Below are 24,563 nucleotides of genomic sequence, written 5' to 3'. Positions count from 1 at the left end.
TAGAGAGAGGAGAATGGCAGAGATGAGCTAAAGTCCTATGGCTACTTCTTCCATGAGGGCATTTGCTTATTCTGAGCACAGAGTAGGAGGTTGCAAATCCAGGCTTTGCCTTGTCAGAGGACTGTGGAGAGGTGAGGGGGCCAGCAGAACTTTTGGGGATTTTGTGGAGCTGGAAAGACAAAAATGGAGACTTGAGGGTCCTCAAATAACACAAGTTTTTTCCTTCAAGACATTTTCCAAATACTGATACGGCATGAGACAGAAGGCTAAAAAGGTAAGCAGAAAATCTCCGACTGAGAGTTCTCAGCAGTTTCATGGTGCTGAGATTACAATAGCTGGAGTCCATGAGCTGCTGGGAGGTGGGGGAGGAGGGGCAGGGAAGCTTTGGGGTACACCCCAGGCCCTTCGTTCAAATTCCTGCAGAGCTTTGCCTTGGCACATCGGCAAACCAGACATAGACTGAACCCAACCAAAACTGCAACCTAGGCTTGACTCAGCTCAGCCTGTGATTTTTAGATTAAAATAATAGCCTTTACTCCAATAGAGGAAAGAGTGTATCCTTTCTTGAGGAACAGAACATCAACTGGAGCCCTTCCAGTTTTCATAGACAATTTTTAATATTCTATCATTCAGTTAAGAATAGCTATGCTGAGAGAGAAGGATCATAACTGAAAACAAACAAACAAACAAAACAGATGGAGGAAGCAGACCTCTAGGTGATCCAGATATTTGAATTAGCAGCGCACTTTGAGGTAATAATATATGTTCAGGAAAATAGAGGGAAAGGTGAAAAAAAGATAGCTGCAAAGATGGAAAATTTCACCAGGTGATTGTCTATTAAAAAATCAGTGTAAATTCTAAAACTGAAAAAGATATGAAATTAAAAATGCAGTGGTTGGTTCTAACAGCAGACAAAACATAGAAAAAGAAAGGTTAGTGAACTAGATGGGAAGTTAGTAGAAAACACACACACTGAAGCACAGACAGGAAAAAAATTGGAAAATACAGGAAAGAATGTGAAGTTTAGTGAAAATGCCTGATATTGAGTCCCAGAAGAAGAGAACGGGGTAGAAGGAAAATTTAAAAAGCTAATTGCCAAGAATTTTCCAAAAATGATTAAAGATGTCAACTCACATATTTAGGAGATCTCCCAATGTCACACTAAATAAATGCAAAGAAAATCATACTTAGGCATCTAATGTGAAAATAATTGAAAATGAAATACAAAGGGAAAATCTTAAAAGGAGCCAGAGAAAAGAAGTATGCTGCCTTCAAAAGAGCAACAGTAAGCAAACAGCAGTCTTGAGGCGAGGGTATAGCTCAGTGGTAGAGCATGTGCTTAGCACGCATGAAGTCCTGGGTTCAATCCCCAGTACCTCCTCTAAAAATAAATAAACCTAATTACCTCCCCTACCCCTGCCAAATTAAAATAAATAGTGCAATGATAAATAAATAAAATATTGTTTAAGAAAAAGAAAAGAAAACAACAGTCTTATGAATAGAAACTGTAATGTTAGGAGACACTGGAAAGACATCCTTGGAATATCGGAAGAAAATGTTGGCCGGCCTGTTTTTCTATACCCAGCAAAAGTATTCTTCAAAAATGTGGGTGAGAGGTCTAGTTCCCCTGAGGTAACACAAGGCCACTAAAGCCCATTCCTCCCACGGACTAAAAGCTCCAGACAAAATACAAAAACCAACTATCTAAGGATTCTGAAAAATAAAAGCAGTAGATGGCAGGGAGGGGCAGATTTCCCATTTTCTTTCACACACATCTTTGCTCCAAGAACAGGTCCCAGGCATAGTGTGGCATGGATCCTTGACAGCTAAAACATAAAGAAAAACCCCATGTTTCCTGGACAGAGGAACCAGGGAAGGGGGCCCCTGTGGCCTGGAGAACATGAGGGGAATCGGAAAGAAGGGATTTTTAATTCTGTGTGTGGCCACACAAGTCTCAGCCTAACCCTTGAGATACACATTACATGTGATAGATGCAGACCAGCAAGGACCAGGCTTCAAGAACTAAATTGAGAATTAAGTCACCATCTCCAAAAATCAAAACCCAAATTGGAATCTGAACACAGTTGACTGTCTGCTACAGCAGTACCTCAGCATTCTCCAAGGGGTCGTAACAGTGCTCAGACTTCACATCATAACATTAACAGTGTCCAAAATAAAATCCAAAATTACCTGATACAAGGAACCAGGAAAACCTGACCAGTTCTCAAGGGGAAGACAACCCTGAGATAACCCAGATGTTGGAATTATCTAATGGAGACTTTAAAACAGCTATTATAACTAGATGTCCTGAAGTAAAGATGAAAACACATGTGAAATAAGTGAAAAGAAAGGAATTCTTAGCCAGAAATCAAAATTATTTTTTAAAAAACAAATTTTATAATTAAAAAATACGCTCTGAAATAAGCTCATGGATGGGTTCAGTAGCAGATTGGAGATGACAGAGGAGAGTCAGTGAAACTGAAGGCTGAATAATAGAAATTATCCAGTTGGAAGAACAGAGAGAGCCTTTATAAAAATGAATAGAGCCTCAGGGACTTGTGGAACAATAAAAAAGATGTAACACATAATTGGAGTTCCAGAAGAATTGGAGAAAGAGAGTGTGGTAGAAAATATATTTGAAGAAATAATGGGTGAAATTTCCCAAATTTAATAAAAGATTTAGATTTACAGCTCCCTGGTAAACTGCAGACAGGATAAACTCAAAAGAAAACCACACTTACATATACATAAAAGCATACTGCTAAAAACCAGAGATATCCATTTGCTAACAATTAAATGACTGCTGGGAAAAAAAAACCCAAGAAGAAAAAATTCCTTGATTGAAAATTGAAAATTTCTTGACTGAAAAGTGACATATTGCCCACAGAGGACTAAGGATTTTGAATGACCATGTGTTTTCATCATAATCTGTGGAGGGAAGCATACAGTGGGAAAAAACACTTTTAACCTATTGAAGAAAGGGCCTGCCAGCCCAGAATTCTATAGTCAGTGAAAATATTCTTCAAAGATGAAGGTGAATTAAAAACATTTTCAGATAAAGTAAAAGAATTCATGACCAGTAGACCTGCTCTATAAAATATGCTAAAGGAATTTCTTCAGGCTGAAAAAAAAATTAATACCAGAAAGAAATGTGGGCCTTGGGGAACTAAGAAAGAGCGAAATAGATGGTAAATGGCTTGTATATAAAAGAATACTTAAAAAAAAAACCTCTTAAATTCCTTGTAATACTTACAGTTATCCAAAACAAAAATTATATTATCTCATGGGGCTTTTCAATATGTAGATGTTTTATAGCGATTAAAGGACTCACCCTCCTGGCATTCACTGTAGTGATACTACTACGTGTGAAGCGGTAAATACTAACTTTAAGTCGACTACGAGTGGTTAGGTGTATGTATTGCAGTGCCTAGAGCATCCACTTAAAAAATCCAATGAGATACAGCCAAAAAGCCAGTAAAAATATTCAGGTAATCTTAAAATAACGACTCGGTAACACACACACACACACACACACACACACACACACACTTTTTCTTATGTATTATTGGTATAACCAGAAAAAAATTTTAACTTACACTTTGGTGTTCTCAAAAATGAAAACTAGAAATACATGTCTTTGAAACCTGGATTGTTGTAGAAGAGAAAATGTAAATATGAATGAAATTAAAAGAGAAGAAAATGTTATTCTAGTGGTATCATCCTGGGCTGGTATTTGCAGGGAAGAAAATAAATGAAGATGTAGGCAGCACTTACCTAACTGACAGATACCTGCTTTGCTCTAGCTAAAAAAATGCTGTCTTAAAAACTGATCTCCAGCTCATATTTGTCCAAATTAGTATGCCCTTGTAAAATTGGTTTTTTTCCTCTCTAGAAGTTGTAATGTTGATTAACTGATCATCTGAGTAATTAGGTGTTCCCTCTGCCTTAGAAATGACTTTTAAAATAATTAAATATGCAGGAAATTAAGCTTATAATTATGTCTTTAGGATCAAAGTTCTGATCGTACCAGTCTTTCTTCAGTGGGAGCCCAGGATTCTGAATCTACCTCTTTGACAGATGAAGACGTCTGCCATGAGTTGGAAGGGGCCACTTCTCAAGAGAGCGGTGCCACTTCAGGGACTAAGGGAACTGATTTCAGCAGAACAAGCCTGGAAAGTTCTGCCTCCTTAGAAGGTTTGTCCAAACAGTCCTGTCCTAATGCATTTGACATGTGGCACCTTTATTTTTTTTTTAATGTTTTAATTTTGTAAAAGATTTGTATGGCTCCAGAGTCAAAACAATAGAAAACCAAGGCACTTTCCGAGGGGTCTGGGTTCCATTCCCACCCTATCATCTTGTTTTCTTCCTCCCTAGAAGTAACCATTTTTATTCATTTTGATTTATCCTTTCATTGTTGCTTTTTTTTAAAAAAAAATAAGCATATGTGTGGTGTGTGTTTGTGCTCTTAATTACTTAGAAGGTAACATACTGGAAATACTTAACCTGCTCCGTGCTTTTTTCACAAAGCAGTATATCCTGAAGAATGTTCCATATTTTCACATAATGTCCTTCATTCATTTTCACGCTTGCGTAGTTCATCATGTGTGGACATATCATAGTTTATTTTAACCACTTCCCCACTGATGGACTTTAAGTTCCCAGTCTTTAGCTGTTATAAATAATGCTATGGTGACATGTCATGTTACATCTTTGCCCAGGTATCTTTGGAAGGGACTCCCAAGTTCTTCCTTGAAATGATATTGCCAGGTTCCCTCCCCCACGGGTATATATACTATTTTTTGCATTCCCAGGGCTGGTATATAAGAGCCTATTTCCCCACAGCCTTGTGAAAAAAAAATACGTTGGCAAGCTTTTGGATTTTTGCCATCTGATAGGTAAAGAATGTTTTCAATTCATTTTTCATTTATATTTATCTTATAAATTAAGTTGCTATCTGTCTATATGTTTAAAGGACTGTTGGTATTTCTTTTTCTGTGGGCTGTCCTTTGCCTGCATTTCATTTTCACTTGTTGGTCCTTTTTTTTTTTTTTTTAAGTTTTAATAGCTCCTTTTTATATTAGGGAACTAATCCTGTGTCTCCTACATAAGTGGTAGATACTTTTTCCAAGTGTGTCAAGTTCGGTTTTTTCCCCCCACATAATAATTTTATGTCATCAAATTTATCAGCCTTTGCCCTGTTGCATCTGGATTTTGAATCATTAGGAACCATTTCCCCTTCCCTCGGTTCATCAGTGTTTCCTTCTGATACGACTCGGATTTCCTTTGTCACATTTTCTTAGGTCAGCAGACTTCTTCTGAAAAGGGCCACATTGTAAATATTCTAGGTTTTGTGGGCCACATACATCTGTGTCACATATTCTTTTTTGTCTTTTCCTTTTTTTTAAACAACATGTTAAAATGTAAAAGTTTTTCTTAGCTTGTGGTCATACAAAAATAGATTTGACCCTTGATGGCAGTTGTTTAATCCATTTGAAGTTTGTCCTGGTGTATGATGTGAGGAATGAATGAATTATATTTTTTTATTTGCACTTCTGCTATTTTAAAAAGCTTTTTTTGTGGAAATATTCAAACAATCACAAAGGTAGAAGGAATAGCAAAACGAGCCCCTGTGTACCCATCACCCAGCTTCAGCAATTATCAACAAATGGCCAGTCTTGTTTTATCTTTTCCCCTCTTTCCTCTGCTACGAACATTTTCTTCCTTCCGCGCTGGATTATTTTAAAGTACATCCCAAACAGTATATAGTTTTATTTATAAATACCTCATGTATGTCTAAAACATAAAGGACTTTAGTATTATATATTTTTAACTTTTTATTAAAGTTGATATATTTAATAACTTACTGTACTATAAGTCATACATATAGTGTGCACGTTTTTATATATGTAAATACTATACACTTCACAAATTGAGGGCAACTGAGTAACCAGTACTCAGATCAAGAAACAGAACATTAATAGTGTCCAGAACCTCCTTTCATGCCCATGTCTGGTCACTACTCCCTCCACAGGTAAACACTATCTTCTGTGTGTTAGTGTGGCCGTTTTTTGAACATTTTATGGACTGATACAGTATGTATCTTTTGTGAAGCATGCATTGCTTAAAAACAAAACTATAGTACCATTATCATATTTTAAAAATATGGCATCGCTTCTTGGCCTTTTGGCTAAGATCAAGTGTAAAAATGTGACAGTATTTATTACATAGTATCTTACGTAAAATATTTACTTAGTTTAAATTTTCACAGCTATCTCATAAAACTCTTTTTATAGGTGGTTTGCTCAAATTAGGACTCAAACAAGGGCTACTTATTGCATTTGTTTGATGTGTCTGTTAACTCCTTTTCATCTTTATTCCCTTTCTTTTTTTACCTCCTTGTCATATATTCATGAAGAAATCAGATGATTAGCTCCCTTCTTGCCCCAGTCTTTTTTTAACATACAGGAACAGTTTATTGGGCTAAGTAAATAAGACTTACCTCACAACCTGATTTATATTTGCTAAAAAGAATATATATTCTGTGTTGTCGACTGATTATATAGAAAAGGTAGGCTGCCCACATACATGATTGAATCAGTCGAGGCTAATAGGTAGCAATTTTGAACTAGCTTTAGCAGAAATGGATTACAGAAGGTTATTGGGGGACCATCAAGGGAAGAATTACAATTACTACCAATTCTAAGCATCTTAAAGGATGTGAGGTTTTGGCTTTCTCTCTGCCTCTCTGCGTCTCTGTGTGGGAGGGCCCAGGGCCAGTGGAAGCTCTACAGGTGTCTCCCCTCCTCCCCCCCACGTCATTTATTTGCTGAAGCAGTCTGGTCATTAGTCTGGATTATGCTGATTACATCCCCATGGTGGTGTTCAACATGTTTTCCTATCTTCTCTATTTCTTCTAAGTGGTAATTTATACCATTACTTTTTTTTTTTTAATCTTTATAAAAATGCCAGTGTTCATTCATAAATTGTAGTAACTAGTGGGGAAAAAAAAAGTATAGGGAAGGTATAGATTACTTCCAGTTTTACTGACAAGATACAGTAACTGTCAGCAATTGATTTGACCGTGAAAGTGCCCTTACTTTTTGGTGGTCATTTTACTACCTACTAATACCTCATTGCTCTTCAGAATATACTTGGAAACTCTTCCCTAGTGTTTAAGAGCAAGATTACTGTTCCAGATTTTAAAAGATCCTTAGAAGGAAGAGAACTGCCAGTAATTCTTTTCATCATCTGAAATAAGATCAGCTGTTTTTATACTTTTTAGAACTTAGAACTAAATACTTTCTTGTATCTTAAACATGTAAAAATAGAAACAGCAAAATAGTAATTACAAACAACTGGAACGCCTTGTAGCCTGTACACACAAAGTGCTTATTAGTAAGTGAGAAATGAATTAAAACACATTTCCTTAGGTGTGCACTCAGAACAAAAATGCATACATTGAAAAACATTTTTCATTATTTATTTATTTTCTGAAATTACCTTTAATATTTTAAATCAGTTTGACATTTTATGAGAGAATTTATGAAAATGAAAGATTCTCATATCCTTTCTCATTAATTCTAACGGTTTTGCTCTTCGTTTTTTAATCACGAACAGGATCCTTGTCCAAGTTTGCCTTACCCGGGAAGTCAGAAGTGGCATCTTCCTGTAACACGAGTAGTACAAATATCTTCCAGAACTATGCAATGGAGGTACAGTTTTAAACAAAACAACATCGTCATGCACTGCATAATAAAATTTGCATTTCTTACGTGGTGGTGATCTCAGGTAGAATGATAAAAAGTCAAACAGACGGCATCTGAAAATTTCAGAATGTACAGTGCACCTAAATAAACTTAAAATGTAAAGTATTTCAGATTCCTGAAGTCATACTACTTTTTCTGTTTGGAAAAGTTCTGTGCTTCCTTTGATATTTATCAACATAAAAAAGCACTTTTTCATTTTCAGCATTTATATTTGCCCCTTCTTTGCCGCTTTGAATTTTTATTTCACATCTTAAACCCTCATAACCAGCTTTGCTTGGCAGGTGCGCTTTTTGGATGAAGATGCAAGGGGCGGTCTTGGCAGCTGTGTCAGCTCTTTCCATCATTTTTCATTCTTTGTATCAGTTTGATGTGGAGATCGCTGGATATGCTGCTATACCCCATTTTCTTACAATGAAAGCATTATATTTTTACACTTTAAAAATTTTCCCTAATTTTTATATAAAATTTGTTTCCAGATACGTTTGTGAATGTTGCTATTTCACACTAATTTGCATAAATTTGGAGAGTAAATCTGCATGCAGCTGGAAAATAAATGATGAGCACTAATATTACAGTTCACAAAGCTTCCGATGGCTTCAGAAATTTCGGTATTTTATTAATGTGATCACGGCATTTACATTTCTCCACAGCACTGCTTCTTGAACAGTGTGTAGTTACAGACGAGGGTTTTGTTGTTTTTAACTTCCAGCCTGTCGTGGCTGGTACTCTTGTAAACTGTAATGATCACTGACTCAGCTGTGGGAGCGATGACAGATTGCTTTGAGGCTCTTTAAGTCTTCTTCCCAGTTTCTTTACTTAACTCATCACAAACCAGTAAGAATTCGTGAACCAGCTCCTACCTGGTTGACCATACTGTGAGCAGCCCAGATCTGTAACCTGTTACCAGTGCCTGTTTTGGGTATTAACAAATTAATGCTTGGGTTTACTTTTCCATTAATAAAATGATGGCAGATTTTTTTAGTAATTATAATGGTAAAAATGCTCACTTAAATGGAAGTTTCCCTTTCAGGCAATAATTCTGTAATAGATTTAGCTGAAATAGTTAAAGATGAGTGTATTATATAATGTACTGAATGTAATCCATTTTTTGTTTGCCACTTCTCAATCCTGAGTTTTAGTTTTCCAATAGATTTATGAATTGAACTGGTGGTTACTTCATGATATGCACCAACTGGCTTACTTGACGAAGCGCTGCTTCCTCCCCTAGGTTCTCATCTCCAGCTGCTCTCGGTGCAGAACCTGTGACTGTCTTGTCCATGATGAGGAGATCATGGCTGGCTGGACAGCAGACGACTCAAATCTCAATACTACGTGCCCATTCTGTGGCAATCTTTTCTTGCCCTTCCTGAATATCGAAATAAGAGATTTAAGACGCCCTGGAAGGTAACGATTTATGCTTTTTTCCCTTCATGTTTAAGGATCATGTTTCCTAGAATATCTCTTTTCTCAAAAAGCTCCTTTGATTCACCTTACAGATACTTTTTGAAGTCAAGCCCATCTACAGAAAATATGCATCTTCCGTCCTTTTCAAGTCAGACAAGGCCATCTTGTATCTCAACATCAGCCTCTGATCTTGACAAATCTGTTATCTCTGTTCAGCGGACTTTTGATCTAAATAGGTAATTATGATTATGTGGAACTACATTTTAACAACATATATTGCACGTGTTTCCAATAATGACAGAAAAATTAGCTGACCATTTTAAGGTTTAAATTTTTATATATAAGAGATTCCTAATCTTAAATTCTTATTCCTTTAAAACAGTCTTAAAATTCTCTCTAATGACCTAAATGTTTAAACAGTTAATAGTTTATGCTTTATGAATCCCCAAAGTTTTAGCTGTATAATTCATAATGATAATGTGTACCATTATTTTAAAGGTAAAAATTCTGGAGAACACTTGAAGTTCATAATGAACATCTTTCTCCTATCTCTACTCTTGAGGAATCAAGTCAGACTAACTTACTTCTACTTTGGAATATTTAATTTTCTACCTTGGAATATTTAATAGCCTGAGAAAACATCTGGAACTGATAGAGGGACTGTAAAATTAAGCTAAGGTTTATACAGTAAGCCTAATATAAGTAAGTCTTTGCTTAAAACAAATACAGAAATGCACTCCTGTTTGGAGAAGTGCCAAGCACGCTGCATATAGCTGGGCAGATGAAGCCACAGTGGTAACTGAATGTGAAAAGGAAAACGCCTGCTTAATACTGGCAGGCGGGTGCCCTGTTTGATCATGAATATGCTTAGGCTGCAGAACGGCAGAGCTGTGTGTGCACCTTCTTCCATCATAGGTCCGCTAGCCCTTTCTCTGACTGTCTCCCACTAGCTCTGACTCTTGAAGGAATAGGTGCCGATGTTTTCTGCTTTGTATCCTCTGGCCCTGTTGTGGTTCCTGCAGTATGAAAAGCTGTCCGCTAAATGTTTTGAATAAAAATGAGTGACTCTTGAATATTTAAAGTTCACTGGATAGAAAGGAAATTGAACATGACTAGACTACTGTAAACTAAATCCTGTTTCCCAGCCGAAGCCCGAGTAGCATCTTTCCTTTGTTTTACTTGGCTGTGCCTAGCTCTGATTCTAAAGAGAAATTCTCTGTGCTAGACAAAATAAAGTAAATCTAGACAGTGATATGCTTTTTTTCTTTTTTCAATGCCCAAGCAAATCTAAACTTCTGGAAAATACGTGTTCACAAAGTATTCAGATCCCTGCTGACAGATCAAAAACAGCTATGTCAAAATGTCCGATATTTCCAATGGCCAGGAGTGTTAGTTCTTACGGCCCCTTGGGTAAGGAGGACGCTGGAGGGCAGAAGATCATTCCTACAGGCAGCCTGCCAGCTACTTTACAAGGAGCTACAGTATGTATTTTGGTGTTTTTTTGTTGTTGTTGTTGTTGTTGTTTTTACAATTTGGACATTGATAATTTACATAAGACTTTGTTCCCCATGTGCTAAACAGCCTTCTTAGTTTCGATTTTTATTACTGTTGAGCAGAGTCTCTCGTTGCATGATACAGTTACATTTTTACTTACTTGGAAATCATTGACAGGAGTGTTTTTTAATCATTCAGTATCATCAATATTGTAATTGCCATTTATGGTTTTTGTTTATTCAACAGGATTCTTTAGGGTTAGAATGGCACCTCCCAAGTCCAGATCCTATCACTGTTCCGTATCTTAGTCCTTTAGTGGTGTGGAAGGAGCTTGAAAGCTTATTGGAAAATGAAGGCGATCATGCAATAACAGTGGCAGATTTTGTGGACCATCATCCAATTGTTTTTTGGAACCTGGTGTGGTATTTTAGACGTCTTGACTTACCCAGTAATTTACCTGGATTGATTCTCTCTTCTGAACATTGTAACAAGTATTCAAAGGTATGAGAGTAGTGGGGAGGGCATAACTCAAGCGGTAATGTGTGTGCTTGGCATGCATGGGGTCCTGGGTTCAATCCCTAGTACCTCCATCAAAGAAATAAATAAATCTAATTACCTACCCCCCAAAAAATAAAAAATAAAAAAACAAAGGTATGAGAGTAAAAATGAACTAAAAGCCAGTGCTACTGACACTATTGTAATGTTTGCATAGCCCTAATGACAAAAAGTAATTTTTATGCTAAATATTTTTAATAACCATCTGAATCAATAAAATTATTTCAGTTGCAAGGAATTTTTCTTTCCACAGTCTAGCAGTAAGAGAAAGTCGTATTTTTTGGACTTCTTACAAAATTGACACAAAATGGGCTTGAGTTTTTGTTATAGAGTCAAAAGTAAACTAAATGACTCTTAGAGAAGAGTCTGTGAATCGGCCCCACCCATGTCTCCTGCCTCCTTCACAAGCGAGCCTAGCGCTTCGGGGGGGTGGCTTGAACTGACGTAGAATGGGGCTCCTGGGTTCCTCCTTCTGTGGAGCCATAATCGTAAACTGGTCAAGATTAGCCCTCCCTGGTTCCCTTCCTCACTCATCCCAGTTCTTGGTTAAATCTGCTACTTTAGAGGCTCACTGGCTTCTCACCTCAGCCCGTCTTCCTTCAGTAGGTTGTAAAATGCATGCACGTCAGTCATTTTCTCTTCTCTTTTCTCTCTTGCACACACACAATCCTACAAAATGTCTGTAAGGATTTTTATAAAATATTTACAAAGCATTGTCATATAAGGATCATTAATGAATGTTGGTTTATTCTTCAACACAGATTCCTCGCCACTGTATGTCTGAAGATAGTAAACATGTTTTAATCCAGATGTTGTGGGACAACATGAAATTGCATCAGGATCCGGGACAGCCCTTGTACATCCTCTGGAACGCCCACAGTAAGTGCTGTCGCAGATGCCAGCTTCCTTCGCGCGGAGTGATGACTTCTCTCCTTGCTTGAGATAGCCTGCGCTAACGTATAACTGACTTGTATTTTACTATCCTGCTTTTTGTCTTACAGGTCAAAATCGCACTCTTTTGTTTGAGAGTGAGTGTTAAGTTTGATGTTTTTAGTGCTGTCTTCCATGGGGATCAAGGGATTTTTGTTTTATTGGGTTTTTTTGGCTTTGTTTTTGAGTGGTGCTGTGTGTGTGCTGGAGGGGTGGGTTGTGTTTGTAAAGTTCCATTTTTGGCACATTGCTTGTCCCTGTTTCTTCATTTTACTTATTTTTTTGTTTCCATCCCAGGCTGCTGATTTAGTATTTCTTCCAAGGGGCTGTATTAAAGAAAACAGTATTTTTAGTTATTGTGTATTTGAAGTCACAAAAAGCTTTAAGCCTATTTTATCATTATTTGTCTTATTTCTTCCTTTTTTTATTCTTAGATTTCTGTTTCTTTGTCCGTTGCCCTTAATTTATTTTTAATGCTTTGTAACTTTTTAAATAGCTATCAGTTGCTGCTTAATTACATTCTCCTTTTCCACACAGAACATTTCCCTTCATTTGCTCTTTTGTTCTTTTACAGCCCAGAAGTATCCAATGGTCCATTTATTGCAAAAAGGTGATAATTCATTTAACCAGGAATTATTGAAAAGTATGGTAAAAAGCATTAAAATGAATGATGTCTATGGACCAATGAGTCAGATTTTAGAGACACTGAATAAATGTCCTCATTTTAAAAGACAGAGGTAATTCATTCTCTTAAATGAGTATATTGTTCTTATAAGCAGATTCATATTGTTTGCTTTGTAATATTTTATTTTATTTTTTCTTGCTTTGTAATATTTTAGACTATCTCATGCTTATACTAACATAAACATTTTTGTAGCTATAAATAGACTACGTAGATAGTAATGTCTTCTCTGCTCCTTTTTCCCCCTAGGAGTTTATATAGAGAAATACTGTTTCTCTCACTTGTGGCACTGGGAAGAGAAAACATTGATATAGGTAATTTAGCAAATACATAACATGTAATATTTATATATCATGGTATAGTTTTCAAAGTGTTTTTATCTTGGTAGTCTTAGTTTAATGTAAAATTTTATTAATATACTTGAATTGTTTCTTTGACTTTTTTTTTGATGTAATGTTAAAGATACTTTGATATTTTGGTCATGTTGGTTATAATAATGATAAATAATGAAAGCTACCATTTTTTTGAGGGCTTTTTTATGCCTCATATTATAGCAAGTACTTTCCATGTATTATCTCATATAATTCTCCCAAAAGCCCTCTGAGGTAGGTACTATTATCATGTCCGTATTATTATTGAGACGACTGAGGATCCAAGAGGTTAAGTAACTTAAAGTTGGGTTTCACAGCAGTAACAGCCATATTTGAACCAAGCAGTCTTAATTTCCAATCCTGTGCTTTTAACTGTTTTGTCATATCACTAATGACATTAAGCTTGCATCAGAAAAGATGTAAGGTAGTTAAATACATATTTGAGGGGCTCCATACATTTTTGGTTGATCGTCTGTTTCTCCCAGTTACTGTGCGTGACCTGCTTTAGTCAGAGACACAAATATGTTGAAAGTAAAAGGGTCGAAAAAGGCATTCCATGCAGATAATACTAAAAAGAGGGCTAGAGTAACTATATTAATATCAGACAAAAATAGACTTTAGACAAAGTCTAAAAGAGACAAAGAAGGACATTTTATAATGATGAAACAGTCAGTCCACCAAGAATTATTAATTGTTTATAACAATTATAACATATATGCAGCTAACACCAGAGCCCCAAAATACATGAATAAAAGCTAACAGAATTGAAGGGAGAAACAGACACTCAGCCATAACAGTTGGATGTTTTAATATTCTGCTTTCAATAATGGATAGAACAACTAGACAGCAGATCAGCAAGGAAACAGAAGACTTGAACACCACTGTAAAGCAGCTAGTCCTGAGAAACATCTACAGAACACTCCATCCGACTACAACAAAAGACATACTTTTCTCGACTGGACATGGAATATTGTCCAGGATAAACCAAATACTTGGGCATAGAGCAAATCTCAACAAATTTAAAATGTTTGAAATCGTACGGAGTGTGTTCTCTCACCACAGTAGAATGAAATTAGAAATCAGTTACAGAAGGAAAATAAGAAGTTCACAAATATGTGGAAATTAAACAACCCATTCCTAAAAGGCAAATGGTTCAAAAAAGTCCTAATAGAAATTAGACAATACTGTGAGAAAAATGAAAATGAAAACACAACATACCAAAACTTTGAGATGCAGTGAAAGTAGTTTCTACCTTAAGAAACTAGAAAAAGAAGAACAAAGCACGTAGAAGGAAGGAAATAAATATTAGAGCAGAAGTAAATAAACTAGAGGAAATGGGGGGGGGAATATTTTTTAAAATAGAGAAACTGATCGAAATCAAAAGTTTGGTCTTTGAAAAGATCAACAAAATTGACAGACCTTTAAGCTAGACGAAGAGAAAAAGAGAGATGACTCCAATGACTGAAATCAGGAATAAAAGAGGGAATGTTCATACTGACCTTACAGAAATAAAGAGGATTATGAGGGAACACAGTAAATAATTATATGCTAACAAGTTAGATAACCTAGAAGAGAGAAGCAAATTCCAAAAAGGCATAAACTGCCAAACTGACTCGAGAATAGAAAATCTTAGCAGAGCTGAAACAGAGAGAACGGGTCAGTGATCAGAAAGCTTCCCACAAAGAAAAGCCCAGGGTCAGGTGGTGAACTCTGCCGAATGTTTAGAGGAGGAGAAACAGCATTTGTTACGGACCGCATGTTTGTGTCCCCCAGCCCCAAAGTCACACACACTGAAAGCCTAATGTGATGGTATTCGGAAGTAGGGCCTTTGGGAAATAATTACATCATGAGGCTGGAGCCCCCAGGATGGAATTAGTATCCTTACAAGAAAAAGAAGAGAGCTATCCCCCTCTTTCTCAGTCATGTGAGGATGCAGAAGAAGCTGTCTGCCAGCCAGGACGAGTGCTCTCACCAGACACCAGATCTGCTGGTACCTTAACCTTGGACTTCCCAGCCTCCAGAACTATGAGAAATAAATGTTCATCATTTAAGCCACCCGGTCTGTGGTATTCTGTCATAGCAGCCCAGGCTAAGACACTCATCCTTCACACTCTTGACAGGGAAAAAAAAAAGACAAAGAAGAAAAAGGAGTGCTTCTTAACTCGTTCTGAGAGTTACACCAATATTACCCTGACCAAACCCAGACAGAAACGTTACAGGAAAACTACAGAGCAATAGCCCTTATTCATACAGATGTAGAACTCCTCAACAAAACACTAGCAAACCAATCTAGTTTCAGCAACAAATGGATAGGATTATACACCACAACAAAATGGGATTCATCCTAGGGACGCAGTGTTAGTTTAACATTTAAAAAGCTCCATCCATGTAATATACTGTATTAATAGAATAAAAGCCAAAACCACATGATATCTCAATAGACACAGAAAAAGCATTTGACAAAATTCAGACTAGGAATAGAAGGAAACATCCTCAACCTGATAAAAGGCATTTATGAAAAACCCACAGTTAACACCATACTTCCTGTGAAAAACAGAAAGTTTCCCCTTAAGATCTGGAGCAAGGAAAGGATGCCTGCTTTCACTGCTTCCATTCAGCCTTGTGCTGGAAGTCCTTGTCAGAGCAGCAAGGCAAGAAAAAGACATAAAAGGCATCCAAATTGGAAAGGAAGAAGTTAAGCTATCTTTATTTATAGATGACATGATCTTATGTATAGAAAACCCTAGAGATTCCACACCAAAACAAAACAAAAAAAAACCCCAAAATTTTAGAGTTTGAGTTCAGCAAGTTTGTAAGATAAAGATCAAGATGCAAAAGTCAGTTCTGTTTCTGTAATTCGCAGTGAATAATCCAAAAATGAAATTAAGAAAGCAATTCCATTTATAATAGCATCAAAAAGAATAAAATACTTAGGAATTTGTTTAACCAAGGAGGCGAAAGACTTGTATGATGAAAATTGTAAAACATTGCAAAGAAATTAAAGGTCACATAAATGAATGAAAACACACCCCATGTGTGTAGATCAGAAGACTAATATTCTTAACATATCAGTACTACTCAAAGCAATTACAGATTCAGTGCGATCGCTTTCAAAACTCTCAACGTTTTTCGCAGAAATAGAAAAACCCATCCTAAAATTCATGAAATCTCAAGGGACCCCAAGTAGCCAAAACAACTTCAAAGAGGAACAAATATGTAAGGCTCACACTTAACTGATTTCAAAACTTACAGCAGGGCTACAGCAATCAAAACTCTTAACAGTATAGACTGGCATAAAGACAGACATGTGGACCAATGGAATAGAATAGAAAGCCCAGAAATACACCCTCACATCTGTGGTCAAATGGTTTTCAACAAGGGTGCCAAGACTACTCACTGGAGAAAGGACAGTCTTTTTAAGAAATGGTGCTGGGAAAACGGGATATCCACTTGCAAAAGAATGAAGTTGGACCCTTATATAAAAATTAACTCGAATTGGATTGAAAGCCTAAATGTAAGTCCTAAAACTATAAAACTAATAGAAGAAAACATAGAACAAAAGCTTCAGGACATTGGATTTGTCAGGGATTTCTTGGATATGATACCCAAGGCACAGGCAACAAAAGAAAAATAAACAAATCAGACATCATGGAAATTTTAAAATTTTGCACATCAAAAGGTGGTATCAGTATTGTAAAAAGGCATCCCACAGAATGGGAGAAAATATTTACAAGTTATATATCTGAGAAGGGATTAATATCCAGAACTATGAAGAATTCCTAAAGCTTGACAACAAAATAAGCCATTGCTAAATGGACAAAGAATGTAAATAGGTATTTCTCCAAAGGAGATAAGACAGTGGCCATTAAGCACATGAAAAGATATTCAGCACCACTAATTATTTGGGAAATGCAAGTCAGAACTACAGTGGGATATCATCTCACATCGTTAGATGGAATGGCTACTCTCAGAAAATAACTGGTATTGGTGAGGATATGGGAAAATTGAAACCTTTGTGCATTGTTAGCAGAAATGTAAAATGGTATAAAGCTGCTGCAGAAAACAGTATGGCATTCCCCTCAAATAATTAAAGATAGAATTTCCACATTATCCAGCAGCTTCACATTTGGGTATATACTCTAAAGAATTGAAAGCAGAGTCTCAAAGAGATTTTTGTACACACATATTCGTAACACTATTATGTAATAGCTAAACTGTAGAAGCAACCCAAGTGTCCACTGAAGGATGAGCAAATAAGCAAAATGTGATAATATACATATAATGGAATATTATTCAGCCTTAAAAAAGGAGGGAAATTCTGACACATGCTACAACATGGATGAACCTTGCAGACATTATGTTAAGTGAAATCCACCAGTCACAAAAAAACAAATACTGTATGATTCTACTTAAGACATACTTAGAGTAGTCAGAATCATGGAGACAGAAGTAGAATGGTAGTTGACAAGAGCCAAGGGGAAGGGAGGAAGGGTTTTATTGTTTAATGAGTAGAGTGCCAGTTTCATAAGATGAAAAGAGGTATGGAGCTGGGTGGTGGTAGTGATTGCACAACATTATGAATGTATGTCATACCACCAAACTGCACTTAAAAATGGTTAAGATGGTAAATTTTCTGTTATCTATATTTTATCAAAATTTCTTTTAATATGGGAGAGAATAACTTTAAACAGTTGGCTACAACTTTGCATTTCACTGGTCTGTGTAGTCTAGCTCTACAATGCTGTGGTCTCTGAGGCCCCCACGCCAGCTCTGAAATGGTGCGGTCCTCTCGTTGGCAGCAATGACCTGGAGACTCCCTCTTGGCCTCTTAATTTTGCAGTTCGGTAGTGTGACAAAAACTTGATTGCTGGCAGTGTCAAATACAAATTTCTTCATGCCTTTATTTCTTTATGAATTTCTACAGATGTATTTGATAAAGAATACAAGATGGCATACGATCGCCTCACACCGAGTCAAGTCAAGAATACACACAACTGTGACAGGCCGCCAAGTACTGGGGTGATGGAATGTCGCAAAACCTTTGGAGAGCCTTATCTTTAGGACACGTGTGCGTGCGCGCGTGCGCGCGCGTGTGTGTGTGTGTGTGTGTGTGTGTACTGCCAGTAAGTATTGTACAGTCAGTGTATAAAATAACACTTTCAGACTCTAAACTTTTTTCTTCGATTTTTAAAAATACATTTGTAAATGGTTCAGAAAGTCCAGATAGTTTATGTACAGAATGTCTGAAAGAGAAAGTAAGTGACAGGTGGGAGAGAGCCACTTAGTGTCCATTTTTTCCCCCTCCGGTTAACAAGTAATTAAGTATTTTTGTAATGAGGAAAGCTCTAAACAAAAAATTAGTTCCCATAAAAGAAGACAACTGTTTTACGGTTTCTCTTGGAAGAGGCAGATTAAAACATCGTGTATGGAACTTAAACAAATGTAAGATGCAAGTATCTCCTGTTTTCACAGATGATTCAAAATGTTTTGACCATGAAGTTGTATTATACATATTTTAAACTGTTTATAGTAAGTTGCTATTTTTTTAATTTTTAAACTTAATATAGCAAACAAAATGAACTTAAACTTATGAAGCAAGGCAGTTAAGTGCTTATTTGTCTGCTACTTGAAGTTAATGCAGCTGCAGGTCTCTATATGTGTATCTGTCTCTCTGTATTTTGTTACTTGGGAGAATGATTCCAAAAGGTCACGTTAGTGTCACTGTTGTCCCCTGAGCGCAGGGAGCGCGTCACAGCGGGGGTGTGCGTGGCCCAGCCTGACTCATTGATCCTCGTGGAAGGAGAGCCAGAGAGGTTCCAGGTTGGCTTCTATAAAGTCAGGCTCGATATACCACGAGTCCAGAATTTCCTCTGTTGTTAATAGGTACGTACAGTACACAGGGAAGGTAGCTTAACAAAGCCAAATGTTCTACATGCACACTTATGCTGGGAAATATGTTAGTTTCTCCCAAATTTGAACTTTATTTTAATATCTGAAATATTGGGTATGATGCAAATTGTACTATATTTATCTGGAATATAACCTACTGGAATAGTCTGTTAATATATATATATATATATATATATATTCAAAATATTTTTTCAAAAGTAGAAAAATAATAACTCTCTAAACGTACAGCCAGATAGAATTTCCCATATTGAGGAACTTGGCTTTTTCAATAAGCCTTCAGAATCTGGTTTATGGAATCTAAAATCCAGAAATATCCAGAAATCAGACAATAAACTGAATGTTTAAGCACTATGGGTATTAAATAGACTCTTAAAAAGTATTGGTAGTCCCATTATTTCTAATATCATTTTCTTTGGGTAATTTCTGATAAAAAGTGTCCTTTGGCTGTTAGAATTATTTATAGATTTTCAAGGTGTCTGTGTGGTGTGTGTTTGCACACATTGTCATTAATGAAGGAATTCTCTAGCCACTGTCAAAGAAGAAAAAAAAAAAGAATGGTCCTCAGTCCAATGTGTAAAAGCCCACAGAGTTCAGGGCACTGGGACTGGAGTTACCTTAAAGTCCTAAGACTTACAACCAGTTCAGCTGTAGGAAAAAACCCTTGAGTTCACACTGTTAGTGAATAGCACCGAGCTGAAACACTTCAACGGCTTTCTGCTCTGGGAAGTAATGGGGAAGGTTTAAAAATATAAAATTTTAGTTCAGTTAGTTTGGGGCTGAACTTGATTACTTGAAAAATCTGGTGCTATGCACGTGTGTCTGCCTCTCCTTTGTAAATACCACTCCTGTCTGGTCCTTCTTTACTATTCAAGGTCTTAGCCTCGCGCTCTGTTTTATGTTCTCTAAGTCATCATCATTTGAAAGTTGTCAAATGGGAGAAACATTCGATGGGTGTGGCTTTTGGCACTGGTGACAAACATCCCTCCAAGCAGAATTCTGAGGCTCCGTTCTAGTTTTTTGTTACTGTTTTTTTCCCCTTAAAAGAACGGCTTTTCACGATTGATTACCTTTTCTCTACCGGGAGCAATGAGTCATAGTTTATTGGTTTCAAATACCTGACCAAAAAAAGTAAGGTAAAGCCCATTCTTTATGGCTCATCCTCATTTGGAAAAGTGGTTGCAATTTGTTATCCCCCCCCCCCAACACCAAGTTTTGTTTCTGCTTTTGGTTAGGTTTTATTTCCCCTATTTTTAATCCCCAGGGTCTATTATTTGCACATATTTACTCTTTAAAAATAAAACCTAAAACATGAAGAAAAAGTGGTAAACCCTGCTCAAAAGAAAACTAAAATGTAGATCATCTTTTAAAATAACACCATATAAACTTTTCTTTGATTTTCTCTCTGTTGACCATACATTTTAGAGAATCACGGCCAATCATGTTGGCGAGAAATACCCTTTTGCTACATTATCTGTCTTTTATTTTCTTCTTCTTCGTTTACCAGTTGAAAATAAACCATGCTGTGTCCGGTACGACTTGTTTACTACTTCCTCCCATTAGTGTTTTGAATGTCATACATTTGTATTTTATATATTTCAATATTTGATTTTTTTCTCTTGTCATGGAGTTATAGAACCTGTTTATATTCTGATTTTTGTCTTTTTTTTTTTTTTTCTAATTTTGGGGGATGTTTTTTGTTTTAAAAACCCTAAAGCCACCAGCTTATTTTAAGCTTTTTTTAAGTGTCTTTCCATTTTGGTATATAGAGAAATGGCCCCTGGAAATGTTGATTCAGCATTTTAGGTGATAAATACTTATTTTATTTCATGCTGGTAATTCCTGATACTTCAGTGCAGCTGGCAAGAGTTCGCCTGCTGTATACAGATACTGTACTTCTACGTACGCTGTAAGACAGGGTAAGAGAATTCCCATTTGTATGGCAGTGCGCAGCGGCCCGGCTTTATTTTTATTTCTCCCATTAGAACTTGAAAGCTACTGTCAGGCACTTTATCTCAGAGCAGGAAGGGAAAGAGCAGGCTGCCTCTTTGAGATGGTCCTTGGCCTGCCTTTGTGCTGGTCTTAGCATGCTCTGCCCTTCCTGTTTGGATACAAGACTGAGTTTTATTTCAGAATTGAATTCTCTGGCAGCTGCACACCAGTTTACCTTGATCTCCTCAGAACTTGGTATCTTCTGCTTATCCCTTCATACTGTCCTCTCCCTCTGGCCCCATAGTAGGTACTTTGCTGACTCATTTTTGGTTCCAAATTCGTTTCGGACAAATTAATACAGGAATTTCTGTCTCTGATGCAAAAAGTCTGTGCGCACGTGTGAGATGGTAACAGACGCTGATAAAGTTACCGCAGCCTTTCCACCATTGCTGTTCTTTGGATGGCTCCTTCCTTTTGTATTTAAAATTCTTCCTTTCATAGTACTGTGACAAAACCATTGGAGCAACTGATGGAATTTTCTGTAAATGAAATTCTCCAGATCTGCCTGCTCATCACAGTGGAGGGCCTGAGGACCAGAAGTGTGCTTTGGTTGTGGGCAGCCTTAGGCCAGGGGGTCCAGCCCGGCTCTAGTGACCTCCTCCAGGGATGGACAGCCCTGCTCACGAGCCCTCTCTTTGTACCTTTCATAGTAATCAGTCCCATAATACATTGCAAGCTGCACCTGTAGAGGGACCCTCCCACCAAAAAAGGGTGGAGGAGGGCAGCCAGAACCAAGTGTATTCTGTGGCCATGAGGCCAGCCAGTTCTTCAAATGTTATCTAGCAGACTGGGCCTTAAATATTAAATCCCGATTCTTGCCCCCTTTGGTATTTAATCTATAAATAATAATTAGGATATAGACTTTTTATGATACTTTTATAGTATCATAAAAGGCCAAGCCTATAATTGAATAAAAACATTTTCAGATCTGTTGAAGAGGGTACAACATAATGTTCAAAATGTGTAGTAACCATTTAAACATATACTGATTTTTTAACATTTGGAATACATCCTTTTTTTCTGGTACTATATAGAATCTTAACTCATTAAATTAGGAGTTTTACATTTTTATAAATTTGGTCCAAACCTATTACCAGGGCCATCAAGGAGGTTCGGTCTCAAGGAGGGTGAAGGAGAAGTCATCTGTGCAGCCGCTGCTTCCAGTTTAGTTAGTCACAGGGGACAGGTCAGACTTGCCAGGCTGAATGAGTGACCTAGAATTTGTCCCACGTAACTGGCTACACAGATCATTCTGCCCATCGAATGAGAGGACCATCTAACCATTATCTTGACATTTTAAGATAGTACTTTACCTCCAACACAGCATAATTTTAATAAATTATAGATTTATAATGTATCACAAAATTTTTAATTTCCAAGCATAACGAATTCATCTTTTAGAAGTTACATAAAATTTCCATCTCCTTGAAACCTCCTCTTTCTCCTCACCAGCTGCTCATCCATCAAGGCCCAGCCTTCATTTTACATATTTGACCCTTTTCTGTCATAGTGTGACGTCAGAACTCCCTTTCGAGGCAAAGAGAAATGGCAGCAATTCAGCAAACTGATCAGGAAAAAGATGTTCAGTCATTACAGGTGATTTTAATCATTAAATGGCGGTCCAGCACTGCCATCATTGCAGAGCGTTTCATTCCTCACTCAGCCCTGGGGAAGGGCGTCAGCTGGCAGGCTGCCCGGGAGGCCGGGACGTCCCTGAGGGCAGCTGAGCTGGGCTGCACTGGCGTGCAGAAGGCTGTTGTGTGGCTCTCCCTCCCACAGCCGCTGCGCGTCCCTCCTGTTCTCAGGCCAGGGCACGTGCAGCCCCGGCGGTGCGGCAGCACCAGGACCGAGGGGAACTGACTTCACAGTGTGAATCTGAACGTGGTGCCACATTCTTCACCAGTCTTTTCTTGAGCATTGTGACAAAGTGACCTAAAGATGTGGATGAACGCATCCATTTTTGTAAAGTAAAATACCACTGGGATTCACAATTTATTGGAATTTAGTAAAAGCCATTTCCAAAGAATGTGAATCCTGGAATTGTGAGGCCATGAATTAATCAGCCCGTCTTAAAAGACGTACCATGGCCTGAAGTACTTTGAACGTAGTCCTTCAACACCAAAATGTTCCGGTTTTTCCTGCTGTCTTCTAGTCTTCAAGGAATCCTCTCATGTTTGTAATTAAAGCCATATTTATGTTGTAAGTTCCATTCACATGAGCTTCTTTTGCTCCATAACCAGTGACACAGAACTGTTTCATTTTAATGTGCCCCTTGATGCCAGTAAAAGCAGCAGACAGCGGTACTTAATACACGCGCGCTTCAGCTTCCACATGAAACGTTTAACCACACAGGTTTTAAAAAGTCAGGTGTCCTTTCCACCAGCTACCTTGGAAGCAGGAATACTCTTTCTCACCACCTTGTCCTTGTGTTAATTAAGCATTTTTTGAATTTCTCCTTTGTAAACAATCGCCTTAATATCCAATTGTAAGCCACGCAGGGGATCAATCTTCTTGCTTTATAATCCCATCTAGGATGGCATACAAAAATAGCATAGCATTGCCCCACTGGATCTCTTACTTTATAAGCCAGATTTGGCTCTACTGACTTTAGACTCTCTAAAAATTGCTTTTTCTCTCACCCACTAGTAGCAGCTGCCACCGCTGGGTGAGAATATGGGAGGGAGGGGTGCAGAGCCAGGACAGCTTTGTTAGAACGTCCAGTCCCTCAAGGTGACCACCTGGTGGAGACGGCACTAACTTGGATCTCCTAAGAAGAACATAGTTTTACATAGTCCTCAGGGTAGTTTTCCTTCCCTAATCCCCACACCTTCCAATTCAAGGGCAATTTATAAATTTTAACTTCTTGAGCCGCTTATTTTAATTTCACTTTTCTGAAACGCAACAATGAGCGCTAATGTAGTCCTTCTAAGCTGTAAAACATTGGTACACATTTTACGGGACCATGATGTGTAATGATTAGTGATTCCTGTTTGTTTCCTGTAGCCTTAGCTCCTTATTTAAACTCACCAACAACTGAATCTGTAATGAATACAAACCTGGTAGAACTACGTTTTTTGAACAGAAAAAGAAGAGACAGCAAACTGCAGCTTGTGCTTGGGGCAGGGGCCCGGGGGTGACATGTAGACCACACCTGCATCTTTTGGGTCAGCAGCCCTTCGGGGATGATCAGGGAAGTGTGAACACGGAGCTTGCCTTATTGCGATGGTGCCTGTCCCATCCCTCACCCTGCAATGATCTCATTTAGAAAACCCTCGACTCAGGTCTTCCTACTGGCCTCGGTGTGACAGGTGTCTGCATCAGTCAGGGGGAGGAACTCCACTGCTCCTGAGACGCCTAACCCACAAAGAGTCGCAGGTGTTTCCGAGGATAAACTTCAGTCCCGGGTCACATCCACACACGAGGCTCTTGGCCACTCAGTTCACTCTCCTGGATTGTGTTCAT

The 24,563-nt window shown here is 37.7% G+C and overlaps 1 protein-coding gene across 11 annotated transcripts in view; it reads left to right on the top strand.

Moving 5' to 3' along the window:
- Positions 1 to 20,644, top strand: part of DENND4A (DENN domain containing 4A) — a 118,954-nt gene extending 98,310 nt beyond the window's left edge. For 10 of the 11 annotated variants that reach the window (XM_064485477.1, XM_031452875.2, XM_031452871.2 and 7 more), the window contains 10 exons: positions 4,008 to 4,194; positions 7,618 to 7,712; positions 8,995 to 9,170; positions 9,263 to 9,406; positions 10,453 to 10,651; positions 10,911 to 11,165; positions 11,981 to 12,098; positions 12,724 to 12,886; positions 13,081 to 13,145; positions 18,127 to 20,644. In XM_064485477.1, coding sequence (XP_064341547.1) covers positions 4,008 to 4,194; positions 7,618 to 7,712; positions 8,995 to 9,170; positions 9,263 to 9,406; positions 10,453 to 10,651; positions 10,911 to 11,165; positions 11,981 to 12,098; positions 12,724 to 12,886; positions 13,081 to 13,145; positions 18,127 to 18,263 — 1,539 coding nt within the window. In that variant the 3' untranslated portion in view covers positions 18,264 to 20,644. Of the gene's footprint in view, positions 1 to 4,007; positions 4,195 to 7,617; positions 7,713 to 8,994; positions 9,171 to 9,262; positions 9,407 to 10,452; positions 10,652 to 10,910; positions 11,166 to 11,980; positions 12,099 to 12,723; positions 12,887 to 13,080; positions 13,146 to 18,126 lie in introns of those variants that run through there. The other variant, XR_010380809.1, reaches the window with a different exon arrangement.
- The last annotated feature ends 3,919 nt before the right edge of the window (positions 20,645 to 24,563 follow it).

The sequence above is a fragment of the Camelus dromedarius genome, chromosome 5 (assembly GCF_036321535.1).
Source record: "Camelus dromedarius isolate mCamDro1 chromosome 5, mCamDro1.pat, whole genome shotgun sequence".
NCBI lineage: Eukaryota > Metazoa > Chordata > Mammalia > Artiodactyla > Camelidae > Camelus > Camelus dromedarius.
Note: the sequence above shows the minus strand (reverse complement) of the source record. Positions and strands in the feature narration are given on the sequence as shown.